We start from the raw sequence: 21,116 nt of genomic DNA, 5'->3' as shown, positions 1-21,116 counted from the left end.
ATAGATTCACTATTCCTAACTCCACATCTATGCACCTTGAAGATGTATATAAAGCACAGGTACACATATGTGGAGTTAGGTATAAAACAATCTAGGCGTACTTACCTGCTGATATTTTATTTTGGATATTCTGTCCTCTATATTGTGCCCCATTGATATTGTGGTGTCGATATTCAGGGTGTACACCAGTCTCACATTTTCAATGCTGTTTGGTTGCTGCTTTGGGCTTTGCAAGTGCTTTTTTAATTGCAATATAACTGCCAAAAACAGTGATTTTCAGTCAACTTGATAGATTCTTAGGTATATCTTCAGGATGGCCACTATGTTTCGTGACGCAACATTGTGTCGTGCACTGCGGCATCAATTTTGAAAGTATACTAATCACACTTTCAAGATGGCCGGTTGTACTACTCGCTTTGACAACAATGGCCTAATTTTAAAGTATAAATACAAGACTAGCCCTTATACCCACTTCATCAACCTAGGTATGTAGTTATAACAGAGTACAACATTTCCATAGGATTATTTTTCTCAACAGGTATATTGCACAGTTAACCTGTCTGAATTCATCTCACACTTCCACTAAATGCAACAAGAGCCATTCAATCTAAGAACCATTACATTATTGCATTATGAGAATACAATAATCATTCTACATTAGTGCAGATGGTACAGTGTTTAGTAGTGAGAAATACATAAATTACATGTCTGCATACACTTATATACCTTGGGGTCTCACACCAATTGTCCCATATAAAAGTTCAATTCCAAATTTTGTGACATATCACAAAAGTTTTGCAAAGACAACCCTGGAGTCTTATTGACGTTTCGATCCTGTGTACTGAATACAAAGGTCTTCTCAGGACATGAGCCATCTCTGTAACAACCTGACAGCTAAATCAGCAATGAAGCCACCATATGGATGTTGTTTTCTGACTTCCAAATTTATAAATAATCTTCATTTTTCTATCATCTGCAGTGGTTCTTTACACAATTCTGAGATGAATCACCAGCCACCAATCACTGAACAGTAACAGTGTATCCACTTGTGGATACACTATTACAGAACAGTGATGGGTGGCATCTTCAGGGTTGTCTTTCACTTTCACTTGTGGATCGAGTGGCTCTTGTGTGCATCTTTTGCATTTAGATAAACAGATAAATTGATTCGGACTGGTCAAATGAATCTGTGGGGAAAGGAATCCTACAGAACCATTGTACTCTTTTTTGGCTTAATTTTAAAAGCGTCTGGCAATGGCAAAGTGCAGAGCAGGAGACTCCATGGGGGGTGGAGGGGAGGAGAGACAAAGGAGTCAGAGGAAGCCAAAGGAAGAGAAAAAGTAGAGGGAAGAAAAAGTCATGGAGAGGGAATAAAGAGGCAAAATATGTGAGAGTGTGGCACTGAACTTCAGCAGTGCTGAGTTTTGTACACTTAGAAGAAAGGCCGGAGGACAAAGATGGGTTAGGGGAAGTTGCAATGAATGAGCCACCTAAGAGTAGAGTGCTGTATCTGCAGAGGCAACAGGATGACGGAGCATAACATGGACTCCCATAGCTATAAAATTAAAGAGATAAATAGCTCCATGAAGAATATAACTCAGCCAATCAAAAGCCATGATAAAGAAGAAATACTTTAAGCATGGGACAATTACAGGAATATTGAGGACAGTTCTTTTATTGAAGACCAGGGAGCAGAGATAGACAGGGAAGCAAGCCATGAACAAAGGACTGACCCAAAATCCAGAGACATTTTATGGCATGGGCAAAGTGGGCTCTGGCCCAGTGCCCCCATCTTTCAAAGGTCCCTATGGTTAAGCTTTTGTGATAGTCCTAGTTTGTATAGATTTTTTTTTTAGTAAACCCAGCAGCCAAGTCATTCCAGCCCCTATCTGAGAATTAGTGAGAATTAAGGAAAAATACCAATTAGATTCTGGTCAGATATAGCATGAGTTTAACATTTAAAGTGCATAAATCTAGCCCAACTGCAGAAGCCTTTGTCTTTATGCAGTATGTGGCACTTACTGTACAGTAAAGATTGACATTGTGCGTTCTCTCTGTGACTGCATCGTTCTTTTCGAGTTACTGCCTTCACAGGCTAGTGCCAAAGGATTGCAAATATGAGTCACATGCAGCAGAGGCAGTGCAGTAAACCAAAGCATCCATTAGCACTGTATGCCTGAAAGTGGCTGACAAACTATGCCACACAGTGGCCCATATTTATACTTTTTCAGTGCCGCATTTGCGTCATTTTTGGACGCAAAAGCAGCACAAACGTACAATATACAATTGTATTTTGTAAATTTGTTCCAATTTTGCGTCAAGAAACTATGCAAATGTGGTGCAAAAAAAGTATAAATATGGGCCAGTGTGTATAGAATACTTGGTGAGACCACTAGTCTTTCTGTTTTTCCTGTGCAATTCAGCTGGAGACTGCTTTCGCCAAGGTCGGGCTCACTGTAATCTACAAGGGAAGGCCATATGTCAACGTGCAGTGTAGAGAAGTATTAGCAGATTGGAATATTGACACTCCATTGAGACAATGGAGTAGCTCTGGGCTTCTAATGGCTGGTATAAGCCTGGAGCTACAATAGTCCAATGTATGTCTTTCACAGCAACAGCTGTGAACAAAGACCTCACAGAGCCTCAGGGCCAAGGAAGATGGTTGTCAATGATCCCACCATAGTGGCAGAGGTCGTGAATGAGTAGAAAATGTATAATAATTCAGAGTTGTTTCGAACAGGGGACCTAAATATGTTTGGCTTGGGGGATTCAAAATCCTTAAGATGTCCCTGCCAAAGCCTCCTCGATGTAGTACTGTATATAGTGATGTGTATGACAGACATCTGAAGCTTTCTGTAGAGACATCGCAATAAACTTTGTACCCACTGGGAATTCTCATAGAGTTCTGCATTATTTCCCCCACTGAGGTTTAATTGAACCAGAAAAGCCAGTGCATTTTAAGCTTAATCTTACAAAATTATTTCCATTTACATCAAGCTATGTTACATTTATAAGACAATAATTTCTCACTAAATTGCTTTGGGCATTGCATTGTCCCCATTCTAACACTAAGAGAATGCAAATAGGCTGTAATTGATTTACAGCTTCCGTTGCTACAGAAAACCAGATAGTTTAAATTTAAACTGCTGATTATCTGATGCATGGATCAGGGACCTGGACTTCGAGCAAAACCATGTCCATGTATTGGAAGAAAAGCATTGGTGTTTCCTTAAAGCCCCGAGGCATCTGCTGGCACTATTCTATTGCGTTAAATTCTGCGCTTTATTTCAAAATAGCGCCTCTTTATGTAGCACGCTGCCCTCCCAAGACTTTCACTGTTTTATAAAGCTCACACTGATAAAATAGATTGAGCACCAGATGTCAACGTTTTTTTCTATATTCCAGCTATTTATAACTAATATGTTTTTGCTTTCCTACTCAGGTATCAGACCTGCTCGAACAACGGACTTGTGGCAGGATTCCAAAGCCAATATTTTCAAGCAGTATTGGACCGGGAGTGGCAATTTTACTGCTGTCGGTATAGCCGCAGATGTCCCTATGCATGCTGGTGAGTTCACACGAAGCCTTTCTAGCATCAAATAATTCTACAGATGAGCGTCTTTTGAAGGAATAAGTGGAAATGTCAGGCCATGTCAGAGAGAGACCATAGTCGTGATTTGAGCAATGACCGAAATCTCACTACCTAAAGAAAATGACCAACAAGTATAAAGTTGTTTTCCCTAAGGGTACCTGTTGCAATTTGCAGAAATCCAGACACAACAGTTTACATCAAAAAGACAAGTTTATTCAGGAACAACATCCATAATTAATTTCCTCAGCCAGTTCCAGTCTATCTATCTATCTATCTATCTATCTATCTATCTATCTATCTATCTATCTATCTATCTATCTATTTATCTATCCCCCCCCCACACATATATATACACACACAAACAGGTTTCAATCAGGCCAGGTAAGACACACACTCAATATTTGCTAAAGGGTATAACTTCCTAAATATCGGGAAGCAGTGCTGGAGAAGCACGGACAACATCTGAAGCGTTTCAGCAACTGAGTTGCCTTGGTTACAGGTATTTATATACATATATATATATGCATATATATATGTGTATTATATTTTTTCACTTAATTTCCTCCTAGAAAACCAAATAAATTCAGTAATTATAGAGTTATTTCTAGTAACTCTAACTCGCGCAGTAAGGTACCTATAAATTGCGCCTCCACTATGCACAGTTTTGTCTTCAATAATTTGACTGCTAATGTTTCATTGTATATTTTTAATGACATTATAGAAGTTGTAATGAGTGTTGTAATATCTGGGGTAATTAGCAGTGCATGTCAATTGTGTGAGTTATAGTTATCTTAGGTCATGAGTTATAGTTACTTGTAATAAAGCTAACTATAACTGCTGAATTTCTGTTGCTTTGTACAAGTAAATTCAGAACCTACCTATAACGTCCCTGTAACGTTTGTTTTTTCAGTGAATTTCTATAATTCTTTGACATAAAGTAGTTTTAATTACTATACGTTAATTCAGCCACCGCCATGCACGGCCAAAGGCTGCGTGCAGCAGGGATTGGCCACGGGGCTTGCGACCAACCCCCTATAACCACCCAATCCAGCACCGCGTATGGCCTTTGGTCATGCGCAGCATGGGTTGACTGCAGGGCCTGGCCTGTGGCCATCCTCCTATAACCTCCCAACCATGCATGGCCTTCAGCTGTGTGCTTTGGGGGCTGGCCACAGAGCCTGGCCTGCAGCCATCCACCATAGCCACCGAACCCAACACCATGTACGGCCAAAGGGTCTGTCTCTTTGGGTGTGAGAATGGGTGTAACAGTGTGTTAGAAATGGGGTCTTCGGTTGGCAGACAGGTTACGCCCCGTCCAAGCAAGGACCCTCTCTCTAGTCAGGGTAAAGGAGAATCACCCTCAGTTAACCTCCTCTCACCTCCTTGGTAGCTTGGCACGAGCAGGCAGGCTTAACTTCAGAAGCAAGGTGCAAAGTATTTGTACCAACACAGACAATAACTCAGTGAAAACATTACAAAATGACACAACACAGGTTTAGAAAAATAGATATTTATCTAAACAAAACAAGACAAAAATGACAAAAATCCTTCATATACAAGTCAAGTTATGAATTTAAAAAGCAAGCGAGTCTTAAATCCTTTAGAAAACAGTGAGAACGTTGTTAGCATACAAAAGTACCTGGGTAGCATCAAAATAACACCGCACGGGCGAGTGTGCATCGGAAAAGGTCAGCGCTGCATCGATTTCTCACTCGCAAGTGAGACCATGCATCATTCCTTCTCCGGTCGGGTCGGCATGCATCGTTTCTCCTCTCCCACAAGAGAGCGATGTGTCAATCTGGACAGACACCTCGGGTCCGGGCAGGCTTTGCGTTGTTTTTCTGCGGCCAGCGATGTTGCGTTGAAAATCCGGTTGCACTGTATCACCAAACCGGGATGGGTGGGGTTTGTGATGTTATCAGCCTCCGTTAGTAGATGTTGCGCGTTGTTTCTCCAGCCTCGTTGCATCGATCTTCCAGCCACAATGCAGGTGGAGCATAGATTTCAGCCGCAAAGCCGGTGGCGTGCCGTTTCTCAGCCGCATCTTGGAAAGTGCTTCAAAAATTTCCCCACGCGGCGGTCTGTGCGTGGATTTTCAGTCCTTGTCTGCCAGCTTCACCTTTCAAGGGCCCAGGAACTGGATTGGGCACCATTTTGCAGGGCAGAAGTCTCAGCAGAGAGTCCAGGTGCTGACAGGGGAAGTCTTTGATGGCCCTGAGACTTCAACAACTGGAGGCAAGCTCAGTTCAAGCCCTTGGAGATTCTTCACCAGTGGGAAGTCACACAAAGGTCAGTCTTTGTCCTCTCTAAGGTAGAAGCAGCTACTGCAGGCCAACCCAGCAAAGCACAGTCACAGGCAAAGGGGCAGTACTCCTCCTCTAGCTTCTCCAGCTCTTCTCCTTGGCAGAGGTTCCTCATGGTTTTCAGAAGTAATCTAATTTTCAGAGGTTTCGGGTGCTCCTCTTATACCCCTTTCTGCTTTTGAAGTAGGCCTAATTCAAAGGAAAGTCTCTGTTGTTTTCAAGATCCTGCCTTGCCCAGGCCAGGTCCCACATACATACCAGGGGCCTGGAAACTGCATTGTGTGAGGGCAGGTACAGCCCTTTCAGGTGTAGGTGACCACTCCTCCCTTTCCCTCAGCCCAGATGGCCCATCAGGATATGCAGGCTATACCCAAGCTCCCTTTGTGTCACTGTTTAGAGGAGAGGTGCAAACAGCCCAACTGTCAAACTGATCCAGATAGGGAATCCACAAACAAGCAGAACCACAGAATGCTTTAAGCAAGAAAATACCTGCTTTCTAAAAGTGGCATTTTCAAACACACAATCTAAAAAACAACTTCACTAAAAGATGTATTTGTAAATTGTGAGTTCAGAGACCCCAAACTCCACATGTCCATCTGCTCCCAAAGGGAACCTGCACATTAAACATATTTAAAGGCAGCCCCCATGTTAACCTATGAGAGGGATAGGCCTTGTAACAGTAAAAACCAAATGTGGCAGTGTTTCACTGTCAGGACTTGTAAAACACATAAGTACATGTCCTGCCTTTAACGTACACTGCACCCTGTCCATGGGGCTACCTAGGGCCCCCCTTAGGGGTGCCTTACATGTATAAAAAGGGAAGGTTTAGGCCTGGCAAGTGGGTACACTTGCCAAGTTGAATTGGCAGTTTAAAACTGCACTCACATACACTGCAGTGGCAGGTCTGAGCCATGTTTACTAATGTGGGTGGCACAACCAGTGCTGCAGGCCCACGAGTAGCATTTGATTTACAGGCCCTGGGCACCTCAAGTGCACTTTACTAGGGACTTACCAGTAAATCAAATATGCCAATCATGGATAAGTCAAGGTACACAAATAATTTATACAGGGAACACCTACACTTTGGCACTGGTCAGCAGTGGTAAAGGGTCCAGAGCAAACAAACCAACAAAAACAGAGTCCAGCACACAGAAACAACCTGGTAAGTAGAGACAAAAAGTTAGGGGAGTCCATGCCAATGATGCCAAGTCTAACACAGGGTGTCTCTGGGTGTGAGAGTGTCTGTCAGGGGGGGGAGAGTGGGTGCATGAGGGTCTGAGTGGTGCTTTGAGTGGGTCTGTGACATCTGAGTGGGTGTCTCAGTGTCTAAGTGGCTCTGTGAGTGGGTGCGTGAGGGTCTGAGTGGGGATGAGAGTGGGTGTGTAAGTGTCTGAGTAGGTCTGTGAGTGAGTACGTGAGGATCTGAGTGGGTCTGTGAGTGGCTGCATCAGTGCCTGTGTGGAACTGTGAGTGGGTGCTTGAGAGTCTGAGTGGGTCTGTAAATGGATGTGTGAGTGGCTGAGTGCTACTATGAGTGAATGAATTAGTGTATGAATGAGTCAGTGAATTTTTTAATTTTTTTATTGATATTCGCGAATTCGTTGCATCGTTACACAGCGGTGCCCCGTGCGTTGCAACTTATTCGTGAATATTGCACACCATGAAAAAAATCATTGTGTAACATCATAATCTGACAGCCCTGGGGTCAGGGTAACTCCACTGTGTTCCCCTTATCACACTTTTCATTTCTTTTTTCAGCTCGGGGGACCATGACCCGTTACCTACAACGGCAGACGCAGCTTTCTGGTCAGGTTGCAGCCAGCCAATCACAGCATTCCTGTTGGCGCACACATTCATGAATTCACCCCGATCGCCACAAAAACATTGCGACAGATCCACGGCCCTAGATATACACATTGTTTTCTATTTAATATCGCAAAAACCACTAAACAGATTTACACCAAATAATCAAAAGCACATTCTGCATATCGAAAGCTAGCTTTCTGCCAAATTTGGTGTAATTCCGTCTAGTGGATTCGGCTGTAGCTGTGTTAAAAACTCCTATGGGAATTTACACGGGAAACGTGCTTTTTTTACCCCCACCTTTTTCTCAGACCCACTTGACGGATCGTCCCAAAACGTTCCTTGTGCAACAAGAATCACCGGTACCCTTTTTTGGGAACGTTTCGGGAAGATTCGTCAAAAGGTGCCAAATGTATAGGCAAGTCAAAAAACACTTTACCTATGGAAACATGGTTCTCACCATGCATATGGAGCACACAAAGTACTTAGGCCCATATTTATACTTTTTTAGCACCGCATTTGTGTCATTTTTTGAAGCAAAAGCAGCGCTAACTTACAAAATGCAATTGCGGCGCTAAGAAAGTATAAATATGAGCCTTAAACATCAAAGCGTAAGTCAATTTCTTTATTTTCCTTCACTAGCTTTGTGAGTACTCTTTGCTTTCCCTTGGGATTTTGTCTTCGTACTTGGCTCCTCAACCTAGGGAACATTCTGTGCACTACTATGTCTGTGTCTTTTTCACTTAATACGAGACTAGCATGGAATCACAAAAACATAAGCAACTTGTAGTTACTGGTATATTGTCATCCCGCGTTTTGGTAACTTGTGATACGCTGGTCATTATCATTTACTGTTCTTCACATGATTGTATTACCTTAGGCATACCTTCGTATTTGGGTGCTGGTCTGCTCTTTCTTGTTGTGTATTCTTCATGAAATTTTCCAAAACAAAGTGGCCAGTGATTCTTGCTGTACATGGAATGTTTTGAGTGATCCATCAAGCGGGGGGGGGCCAAGAAAAAGGGGGGGGGTCAAAAAAGTTGTGTTTCTCATGTTAACTCCCACAGGACCGTTAGACACAACTACAGTGGAACAGCTGGACGAAATTACACCAAAATTGGCAGAAAGCTAGCTTTCGGTACGCAGATTGTGCTTTTGCTTATTTGGTGTAAATCCATTCAGAATTTTGGGAGATATTAAAGGGAAATTAAATTTAGATATCTCTGGTCACTAGGACTTCAGGAATAATGACAAGCTCATGCAGCGGAATGCACAGCTCTGATTGTCTGGCAACACTTTAAACCAGGAAGTGTTGGCATCCATCTTGAGACTCGGCTTCAGCAGAGTCCCAGAAAGAGACGTAAAAAGGAAAATGGGCCAGGGTAGGGACACCCCAGACCTAAAAAGCATGTATTTAAACTGTTACAGTAAAATCACGATAACATCACAAATTTGCGGTAATTAAAAAAAAAAATAACTCAGGCTCCTGTGCTTGTTTTTTAATAACCACTGAGTGTGGGTGGACCAGGTCCCAAGGGCATTGTTTTTTTTTAATTGAGGGGGCATCCTGGCCATCCACAGCCCCAGAGACCACCGGCTTCCCATGGCATGCGTGGCCTCCCCTTGCAACAAGGGACCACCACCTCCCAACGGTGATATATATACATATGTGTGGCTCCCCCGCTCCCTGAGGACCACCACCTTCTCAAGGTATTGCTAAATTGAATACAGGGGGGCTGCACCACCCCCCTGAAACCCCAGCGACCACCACCTCCCCGGGGCATTCAGAAAAATATGTGCAGGGGATAGCGGGCCCCCGGGACAACCACTTCCCCAGGGCAAAATGCTTTTATTATGTGGGGGAGGCCTGATGACCTTCCCGGCAGCCCTGGGAACCACCACCTCACCAGGGCAAACAGTAACAAATGGAAAGGGGGTCCGATTCGGACCCCCATGGCCCCAGGGACCACCACCTCACAGGGGCTATTTACATTGGAGGGGACCGCACAGCCCCCACAAGGAGCCACTGATGGCCCTGGGGATTGCCACCCCCTAGGGCCAGCTCCTGCTATGTCCCAGAGTGCCCAACCCCAGGACATAGCTGTTTGCTGTGGCTTGGCTGCAGCTTTGACAGCTGCAGCCAAGTCACAGAAAACATAACATGGCTTTCTGACAGTAGGACCTGCCAAACAGGTCCCGCTGTCAGAAAGCAGAGTTTTTATCTGTCTTTCCTTCACACAAATATACGTGCAAGGAAAACAGATGAAAACATTGTTTCAGAAAGTATGCAGCTGCTGTTAAAAGCTGCTTGCTAGAGCAATGGGACCGCAGGGGAGGGCCTGGAGCGCACCCCACAATCCCAGCTAGCCTCTAAAGGGCCAAAAATAATACAAAGAAATAATGAGCAGGGACCGCAGGGGAGGCCTTGAGGCTCCCACCACGGTCCCAGATAGCCCATAAAGGGCAAGAAACATTTTAACTAAAGAAAGAGCTGTGGCCTAATGGTGAAGGTCACAGGCTTTCAAACTGAGCATTGGGGGTTCAACTGCTGGTGTATCCTTAGTCATTTCCCTACTATAATTTATTTTCAAAAGCAAATGTTTAAAGCTCATACTGAAAGGTGATCTTACTGTTTATAATTGTCAAATACATTTTTTTTTCAATTTGTGCAGAAATATCTAATTCTAAGTATACCATCCATTAAAGCCTAAAAAATGATTTATCTATCGCCCTCTCTCTCTTTTTCTCTCTCTCTCTCGCTCTCTCTTTTAATCTCTTTCTCCCACTCACACACCCACTCAGACCCTTACGCACCCATTCACAGACCCACTCAGACACTCACACACCCACTTGCGGACCCACTCAGACCCTTATGCATCCACTCACAACCCCACTCAGACCCTTATGCATCCACTCACAACCCCACTCAGACCCTCATGCACCCACTCACAGACGCACTCACACATTCACACACCCACTCAGACTCTCACACACCCACTCACAGTCCTACTGACACCCTCAGGCATCCACTCAGAGATCTGTGCAGACACTGACACACCCACTCAGACACTGATGCACGCAATCTCATACCCAGAGACTCTCACAGCCACTACCATTCCCAGATACACCCTGTTACAACTATTCGCACACCCATAGAGATACGCTGCTGCCAACTTCCGTCGCGCACGACCAAAGGGCTGTGTGCAGAGTAGGGTTGGGTGATTGTGGGGGTTGGCCGCAGGGACTGGCTGCAGGCCTTGCGGGCAACCCCTTGCTGCACACGGGCAAAAGCAGTGCACAGTGCAAGTTTGGGTGCTTGTAGGGGGTTGGCTTCAGGCAGCCAGGCCCTGTGGTCAACCACCACTGTGCACGGCCATGCGCGGCAGTGGTTGGATTAAGGTATAGTAATGAAAATTGCTATACATTAAAAAACATAAACATTCACTGAAAAAACCAAAGGTTACAGGGACCTTATAGTTAGGAAATAGAATTTAAAAAAACACAGAACTTCACTGAAAAAAACAAAGGTTAGAGAGATGGCATAGTTAGGAAATAGAATTTAAAAAACTTAGACATTCACTGAAAAAACTAAAGGTTACAAGGATATCATAGTTAGGCTCTGAATTTACTCGAACAAAACCATAGAAGTTCAACTGTTATAGAGTTATCTAAATTAGCTATAACTCGTGCCCTAAGGTAACTATAACTCGCATCCTTGCCATGCACTGCTAATTACCCCTCAAATTACAGCACTCATGACATCTTTGTTATGAGTGACAAGATTTATCAACATCATTGATAAAGTCCCTGTAACATCTACAGTAAAATTATTGATCAGATACCTGTGCATGGTGAGGGTGCGAGTTATAGTTACCTTAAGGCACAAGTTATAGTTACTTCAGATAACTCTAGTTATTACAGGTGAATTTCTATTATATATATATATATATATATATATATATATATATATATATATATATATATATATACACACGCACACACATACATATCCCCAAAACTGTTACATACTTAACATCAACGAATCACACTTACGAGTGGGATGTAAACTAATTTGTTTTGCACTGGTTTGAAATCTGATTTTAAAAAGACCAAAGCGTTTCGGTCCCTCTGGACCTTGTTCATAGGCTGCTTGTTTAGTCCTTTCTCATTGTTTATGTCTTTCACATTAGTCTTCTAATTTATGCTTTTCACTTTCCTGCTTGCAATTGTAGTTCATAATTTGTAATTTGCTGGAAAAAGTGTAAAGTGCTCCATGCTTCATGTGCAATTCATTATAAAGTGATATAAGTGCTCAGTTCAATTTCATTCATATTCCATAATCACAGTTCTCAGCACAAAAGTGGCTGTTCTTTGGTGGCCATGTTTGTCAACGCACCACATATAATACAATGGTTTCATGGTTTTCACACACCCTATTGACACAATTTCATGCCAATCCAGATTAATGCTGCCTGCTCTGGCAATGTAGGGAACTCCAATTCTAGGCATAGAATATAGCAACTGTGCTTTTATGGGCAGGCCTCAGAGCACAGCAGAGGTAAAAAGGTAGAGGGGTTCTACAGCGAAAAGTCAGAACTGTGTGATTTTGATTCAACTCAACTTCACTTTCAGCTACTTCAGGAAACAATATTTGATTTGTCTCTTTTTCCCAATCGTCTGATTCTGGGAGACTCCTCCGGCTCAGACTCAACTCTCCTGCCACATCCACTTCTGTTTCTGCTGATAGAGGAGTATCAGGATTGTCCTCAATTTCAGCTGTTAGAGGAGTACTTGGATCTGGATCATCTGCAGTTTGCACTGTTTTTACTTCTGCAGTCTCTTGGTCTGTTTTTGTCACTTTTTCTTCTTGAGACTGTACAGTTTCTGCTGGTGCTCCCAGGAACACTGGGTCTTCATCATTCAATGTATATGGGACTTTACGTGTATGACTCATATGAATCCAGTTTGGAATTCCGGCACACTTTGTGGCAGTCGTCATTGCAAGTATGACCGGGAAGGGACCCTTCAACCTAGGCTCCATGCAAGACATCCGCACGTGCTTCTTGATCACCACCCAATCACCAGTCCATAGACTGTGATACTGGTCTTGGGATGGTGGCATTGCTATTTATTCCACCTGGTGAGCCAAAGAGCAAACCACATCAGCTGGACCCTTGCAGTAATCCAGCACCAAGTCATCTATTATGCTTACAAATGCATTTGCAGGAACAGCTGGCAACCTCATGGCTCTGCCCATAAATATTTTATGTGGCTAGAGTTCAGTCATTGTATCTGGTGTACTTTGCATGCTCATCAGAACCAATGGTAAAGCATCAGGCCATTTCAGAGAAGCAGATGCACACATTTTGGATAATTGAGCTTTCAGAGCACAATTCATTTGTTCCACTAATCCAGAAGTTTCACATTGGTAACTAGAGTGCAGCTTCTGCTCAATGTTTATGGCTGAACATAGCATTTTTATCACCTTGTTAGACCTGAAAGCCTTAGGGTGGTCACCCCCAACTTTTTGCCTGCCTCCCTCCACTTTTTGACACAGTTTTTGCTGGTTTTAGGACTCTACGCACTTTACCATACTGCTAACCAGTGCTAAAGTGCATATGCTCTCTCCCTTAAAATATGCTGACATTTGCTCATACTCAATTGACATATTTAATTTATTTGTAAGTCCCTAGTAAAGTGCACTGCATGTGACCAGGGCCTGTAAATTAAATGGTATTAGTGGGCTGGCAGCACTGATTGTGCCACCCACATAAGTAGCCCCTTAACCATGTCTCAAGCCTGCCTTTGCAAGGCCTGTGTGTGTAGTTTCACTGCCACTTCAACTTGGCAGTTAAAAGTACTTGCCAAGCCTTAAACTCCCCTTTTCCTACATATAAGTCACCCCTAAAGTAGGCCCTAGGTAACCCACATGGGAGGGTGCTGTGTAGGTAAAAGGCAGGGCATATACCTATGTGTTTTATATGTCCTGGTAGTGGAAAACTCCTACAATCATTTTCCACTGCTGTGAGGCTTGCCTCTTTCATAGGCTAACATTAGGGCTACCCTCATATACTGTTTGAGTGGTAGGTTCTGATCAGAAAGGGGTCGACAGGTCATATTTAGTATGGCCAGAATGGTAATACAAAATCCTGCTGACTGGTGAGGTTGGATTTTATATTACCATTTTAGAAATTCCACTTTTAGAAAGGGAGCGTTTTTCTGCACTTAAATCCTTCTGTGCCTTGCAGCCTGTCTCCAACCCATGTCTGGGTTGGGCTGGTTGACAGCTCCCTTGTACATTTCACCCAGACAACCACGAACACAGGATGCTCAGTCACACCTGCACACATCTGCATACTGAATGGGTCTTCCTGAGCTAGAACGGTGGAGGGCGTGACACTTACATTTCAAAGGACAGTGGCCTGCCCTCACACAGTGGACTGCCAAACATCCTACTGTGTCACTGGCAGTAAGGTTGTACTGAAAGGGGACTTTGTGCACTTCAAAACCACTCTTTGAAGTCTCCCCCCTTCAAAGGCAGTTTTGGGTATATAAACTGGGTCCCTGACTCTACCAACCTAGACACTTCTTGGGACAGACACTCTGCCAAGAGAAGCTGCCTGGCTTCCCAAAGGACTCACCTGGACTGCCTTACTGTGGTCCTGCTACCTTGCTGGTTTCTGGCTCTGCTGAGAAGTGCTCTCCAAGGGCTTGGATTGAGTTTGCCTCCTGTTCCTGAAGTTTCAGGGACAAAAAGACTTGTGTGCCGAAAATCGTTGAACAGCCTGCAGGAATCGACGCATAGCCTGTCCAGCGGTGAGAAAATCCCTGCATCTCCGAACTGTAACGATGCAGCCAGGCTCCCAGAGTGGAGATTGACGTAGTGTCAACGTTGGGACCGGAACTTCGACGCACAGCTCACCGGATCGATGTATCGCCGAGCCAGAATGACGGAATCAACGTGCAGCAGAAATTCTGCTGCATCACCCACCGGATCGACGAAACAGGTGTGACTTCGTCCCACACTCCGAGGATTTCCATGCATTGTCCTCGCATCGCAAAGAGGATCCAAGTCTACATGCCAGAATTTGACGCAAAGCCCTTGCTGTGTGGAAAAGAATCGATGCATCGTCTTGTGTGCGCCCGGAAATCCAACGCACACCTACCGTTTTCCACACATCGCCACACATCTCCTCCTCTGCAGTCTTTGTGCATGTAATTTCGATGCAAACCAGGTACTTTGAGCTTGCGAGAGACAATTGTTCCTTTGAAGAACTAAAGACACTTATCATTACAAAAGTGATATTTCAACTTGTGATTATCAAATCTTAATTGTTTTTTACCTTAATTTAATCAGATAAATATCCTATATTTTTCCAAGCCTGTGTGGTATATTTTTATGGTGTTTTCACTGTGCTACTGTATGATTCATTGCACAACTACTTTATACATTGCCTTATAAGTTAAGCCTGACAGCTCAGTGCCAAGCTACCAGAGAGTGGGCACAGGATAATTTGGATTGTGTGTGACTTACCCTTAGGAATGTGGTCCCTATTTGGACAATGGTATATACCTCCGCCAACTAGAGACCCCATTTCTAACACACTTTATTGTTGAAGTGACTTACTCTATCTGATTCTAAATAGGGCGGGAATCTGATTCTTAGGATCAGTTCCCTAAGTAACAGCTTTGCTACTGTGAGGTTATCATTTCTACACGTAGGGTAGGCTTCAATCCAATGGCTAAATATACAATCATCAACATGTATCTCAAACCACCACACACAGATATCTCAATAAAATCCAGTTGCATTCTGTTAAATGGCCCTCCTTATCTTCCAATGTGACTCAAATTGACATCAGTTCACTTCCCCACGTTCATTTGTTGACATGTAATGCATTTGTAGCAAATTGCTTCTGCAACTTGTCTAAATTTTTGATTGAACCAAGATTGCTTAAATGTTTGAATCATTCCATCTCTGCCAATGTGAGTTTGACCATGATAGTATCTAGCCATTTGTGTCAATAAACCGTTTGACAAGACTACTTGTCCTTCATTTGAAACCCAGATTTTGTCAATTTCTCTTTGGTTGCAACCTAATTTTGTCCAGTTCCTTTTTTCACCTTATGGAACCTCATCTTGCAACCTTTTACTTTCTTCCCAAGTGTCAACCACCACAAACAGAAAACTTTGACTTGTCTCATAAGTACTTGTTATATTTTTCCACTCCACTTTGAAAGTGTCACAATTAAGTGCACCATATCTAGCAACATGATCAGCATATGCATTACCCATAGAGATAAATTCATTTGCTGTGCGATGCGCAGTGCACTTTACAACTGCAACTTTTTCAGGTAATTGCAAAGGTTCTAGAAGTTCATGAATTCTGTCACCGTTTCTCATAGGTGAGCCAGAAAAGGTCATAAAACCTATTTGGGACAACAACTGCCCGAAGTCGTGTACAACACCAAATCCATATTGGCTGTCTGTAAATCGTAATTTTGAGCTGTGATGAAATACAGCATGCTTTACCAAGAGCAACCAATTGAGCCACTTTTGAAAATACTCAGAAAATACTCCTTGAAGCCATGAAGCTTCGAGTACACCAGAGACGGTGCGCATATCAAAGCTAGCTCTTAATGTTCACACATTGTCTCTTAAACAGGAACCATCAACAAAAATTATTTGATTATTTTTCTCTAACTGTGTATCCTGAATATCAGGTCTTTGATTGGTGCACAGTTCAGTAACATCCAGGCAATCATGTTCCACTTCATTTACATTTTCAGGTTCAGCATTGTCTACAGGTAACAAAGTAGTGGAGTAAGTACTTTGTACCTCCTTAAGGTAATATTCTGGGAACCCAGGGTCAGTACCTCATAACGAGTCAACCGAGCATTTGTTGAGTATTGAGTCTTGGTCCTGGTAAGCAAGACCTCAACTGAGTGAGGGAGCAGAACAGTTAAAGGATGTCCCATCACAATGCTCTCACCAACCGCAGCTACCTGTTTCAGGCAGCTTGGTAAAGCGTCAGCAACCAGATCGAATGTAGCTGAAAAATAAGCTACAGGACAATTTATGCCAACATGTACTTGTGTTAAGACAGAAAGTGCACAACAATCACGTTCATGCCAAAACAATGAAAATGGTTTTGTGTAGTCAGGCATTCCCAGAGCTGATGCTCTGCACACACTCTCTCTTAGCTTAGTAAAAGTTGTCATACAAGCTTCATCAAGGGCCACTGGATCAGTAATATCTTTGTGGGTCAATCTTTGCAAAGGCTTTGAAATTATAGAAAAATTAGGAATCCATTGGCAACAGTAACTCACCATTCCCAAAAACATCCTGGCATCTCATTGAGTAACAGGAGGGTTAATTTGTCATACAGTTGTAACCATTTCTCTGGATAGTTTCCTTGCACCTTTCTCTATTTGATGTCCCAAATACTTCACTTCTTTTTGACAGTACTGTAATTTCACTGGACACCTTATTTTCATTTTCACCCAAATGATTTAGTAAGAGAATAGTAACTTGCCTGCATGTTCCTCATGTCCTTGAAACAATCATTAAGTCATCAGTGTACTGAACTGATGTAGATTGGAAAGCCATTTTCAATGATTCTAAAAAAAAAATCAACACTTGATTAAAAATTGATGGGGATTCTGAAAATCCTTGTGGAATTCTACACCACGAATGCACATGATTGCAGAATTTAAAACAAAAGAGGAACTCATGCAGAGGAACTGAGAAAAATGCTTGTGATATGTCCACTACTGTGAACCATTCTGCGCCATGTAGAATTTGGAATAAAATCACTGCTGGATTGGGTATCACTGGACAACATTTGACCACTATGTCATTTATTCACCTCAAATCCTGAAGTATGTAAAATCTCCCACCAGGTTTTCGCAAACCCATAATAGGTGAATTACATGGGCTGCTCAGCACTTCTTTCAAAACCCCTTGCTCCACAAAATCTGCAATTACTAGAATAACCACTTCAATTACATCTGGTGCCTTGTGATATTGGGGAGTTTTGGGGAAAACTGCATTGGGTTTAACTGTAACTTTGACTGGCTCCACTCTTTTAATTAGACCAATATCTTGTCTCGAAAGATCCCACACTTTTAGAATAACTGTATCTTGTATATCACTTAGCAGGTCCTGTAATGTAAATGCAGAGAAAAGAGTAATCATTGGGAATTCTTCATTAATTAGATTACAACCAACTGGTATGCATGATTCCTCATCATCACTATTTGTTTGAATAGCAATTCCATCACTTGTGCAAGTAATCAAACATCGTAATTTGCACAACAACTCTATAGACATACTGGACTTGAGTCACAGACTACAAATTTGTGCATGCCTTCAAAAGTACCAATTTTACCAGGAATTGATACAGTAATCAAATTTGTCAGGCATTGATTCACTACTCCTATATCCTGTAATGTTCTCCCAGAAATGGGCACATTGGGAACTTCTGCAGTTCTGACAGTAGAGCATGTAGCTGCTGTGTCAAAAAGGAAGGAAACTTCATGACCCATAACTGTTCCATTTACATAAGGACCATTGTGATCCACCTCTAATGAAGCTGCTAGCACACATTCTTCTTCATCTGAACTCTCACTCACAATTTCATCACTTAATTCCTCCTCACTGTGTAATGGGTACTGTGTAGTTAGTGGTTGACTATTTTGACTTAACTTTTGATCCTGCTGAGGAACTACTACCTGCTGCTGTGCCATTGGAATTTGAGGTATTTGTATTTGCTGCTTCCGTGGCATCATTTGCATCTGTCTGTGCATTTGCTGTTGTGGTACCTGAAAACGTGGCACCTGCTGTTGGGGAATTTGCATTTGCGGGATCTGCATTTAATTATTCATATTCTGGACATTTACATTAGGATTCCAATTTCTCAGTCCTTTCAAATTTGGAAAAAGATGATGTTCATTCACCTGCACAACACCTTCCTGCACCATCAAAGGACATTCCTGCTTCCAGTGTACAAACTGTCTACACGCATGACAAGGTGACATTTTCTTCATTCCCTGCACATCACCTGGATTAAAATTAGTATTCAGATCAACACAAAATTCATTTCAACCATTACCACTTCACCTTCCTCTCACCTATTCCTGACCCTCAAATATTTGCATATTTCAACTGCTGTTGTACTCCCTGCAACACTGATTGTGTTGCTCTAATCTGCATCACCATTGCTTTCTCCCTCAATCTTTTTTCCTTGATGTCAATTTTGTCACTGCAGTATTTAGCAAACTGTAATACTTCATCAATCTGTTTGGCTTGCCAGCAAGTCGAATGACTCTTAAGCATGTTACTGACTTCAGGTCTCAATCCCTTCACAAACCTGAACACAAAATTAATCATGTCTTTGGGCTCAATTGTCTCTGTACCACTGTAATGATTGAATGCCTGCAACAACCATTCATAATATGCATGTACTGACTCCTTTGCTTCCTGAGCTGTCCTATCAGTTCTCTGCCAATCAATATTTTAGGGGCAATTCTTGTTTTCAAAAATTAAATTACTTTGCAATAACTTTTCATTACTTCAGGAGATGGCGCACCTGTAACCGGATCTTGTGGAGGCTCTCTCGTTGGTCAATCTACAGTCCTCTTGCGTTCAATCCATAAATCAGCTTGGACCGGTATTTCTAAGAGAGTATTTAAACCTTCTCAAAAACATTTTGCAAGTTTTACAAACCTGTCTGTCTGCTGATACCATTCCACTGGCTTTTCTCTCAATCTTGTGTAATCAGTTGTGAATGAAAAGATTTCACTTCTGCTCCAAGGAACGTGAACATAATTCCCTCCAGGAACTTCTCTCATTGGTAATATTTTTACTGGACTATTAGCCCACTGAGTGTCAGCAGAGTTTGAAGTCACAGTCTCTCTTTTATTCTGCTCTCTATTCTTTACCCATCTGCCTTCCCACTTATCTAATGCTCCCCATGTTAGAATTGTTTGAATTAATTCTCTAGTGTGAAATTTCATTCCAGGAGATCTCATGTTTACAATGTCTTTTAAATCGAATTCTAATCTGTAACTCCTCTATAATGGGTTGGATTGGATTTCTCAATATCCACTTCATATTTTTCTGCAAACTCTGATAATTTCTGATGTGTCAATCCTGCTCTGTTTGTGACATCTTTACACATGAAATCTAACTCATCTTCATTATATGAGACAATTCTATTTAATTCAAATGTTCCCTCGATCTTTTTATTTAATTCTAATTTCAATCTTGCCAGATTCAGCATCCTTTCCCCTTCAGCAACTGTTTTCATTGCTGATGCTCCACTCACTTTTTCCAACCATTCTGTTAATTGTTGAGTTGTCAAGCCTTGCAAGGAAACATTATTATTAGTTTTATGTACCCACTGTGCACTATTACATGGCGGACCTATCACTCTTTCAGGTGATACAAGAACTGAACTTGGAGACACCAAATTCTGTAAAACCACAGGACAAGTTGCAAGTATAAAGGGACCGATTTGTCAAAAGTATGATTTATTGGAGACATAACTCCTGCAGTAGCATTAAGTTTGTCCATTTCTGCATTTGAATTGAAAGGTGAAAATATTGCAGTATTAACTGAGTTAGAAATCTGCATATTGCTCTCATTATTTACCTGGGCATACAATTGAACAACTGGACCAATTGTGACAGGAACTGTTAATGCTTCTGGACCAGGTGAAGTATTCTGATTTTCTTAGTAAATCATTCCAGCATTCCAACCTGCAAATACTGAGGAACTCAATTGCCATACTGTTACTGGAGTACACATTGGAATTGTCTGGGCTTGATTACCGACTTGTACAGGAGTTACTGAATTAGGTGCAGACTCCACCTGGACCTTTACTGGTTTCTGAATAATCTGTGATGCCACCAGGACTGTAATACTCAGTGCAGAAGTAACAACACAGACTGTAGAATATATTACAGTCTGAGCTATAGATGGAATCACAGGAGTTTGAGTTACTGTAATAGTAGGAACATTAGTTGTAACCTGAACTTGACTCTGTGTTACCACAACTGAAGGTGCACTTGGACGTGCATTAGCACCTTGATTTGCCTCTTCTGCTACGTATGGAGGAGGATGATTTCTCAATAATTGTGTTATAAATTCATCGTCTTCTGAATCACTATCATAAGTCAGTGATGTTTTAGCTGCACCTAACTTTGTCTCAGTTTCTTCAACATTCTTCTTCTTTATCTTTGGTCTGAAACTGTCCCATTTTTCTTGCGAAATTGCAGGAAACATTCCAATGCCTCGTAAGGTTTCTGTTCTACGAAACTTATGCTCACTATCCAATTTGGCTTCTAACAATGTTTTCTCAGCTTTTCACATTCGTCTCTCAAATTTTTATTTTTATTGTTGTCTGGCTACTAGCT

General features: G+C 42.3%; 1 protein-coding gene across 1 annotated transcript in view; it reads left to right on the top strand.

Annotated features, from left to right (window-relative positions):
- Nucleotides 1-21,116, top strand: part of DPT (dermatopontin) — a 284,547-nt gene that overhangs the window by 119,244 nt on the left and 144,187 nt on the right. Inside the window, exon 2 of the mRNA XM_069204161.1 lies at nucleotides 3,443-3,568. Within this exon, the coding sequence (XP_069060262.1) occupies nucleotides 3,443-3,568 (126 nt within the window). The remainder of the gene's footprint in view (nucleotides 1-3,442; nucleotides 3,569-21,116) is intronic.

This window comes from Pleurodeles waltl, chromosome 8, assembly GCF_031143425.1.
Source record: "Pleurodeles waltl isolate 20211129_DDA chromosome 8, aPleWal1.hap1.20221129, whole genome shotgun sequence".
In the NCBI taxonomy this organism is placed as follows: Eukaryota; Metazoa; Chordata; class Amphibia; order Caudata; family Salamandridae; genus Pleurodeles; species Pleurodeles waltl.
The sequence above is the reverse complement of the archived record's forward strand: the minus strand, read 5'-3'. Positions and strand labels throughout refer to the sequence as shown.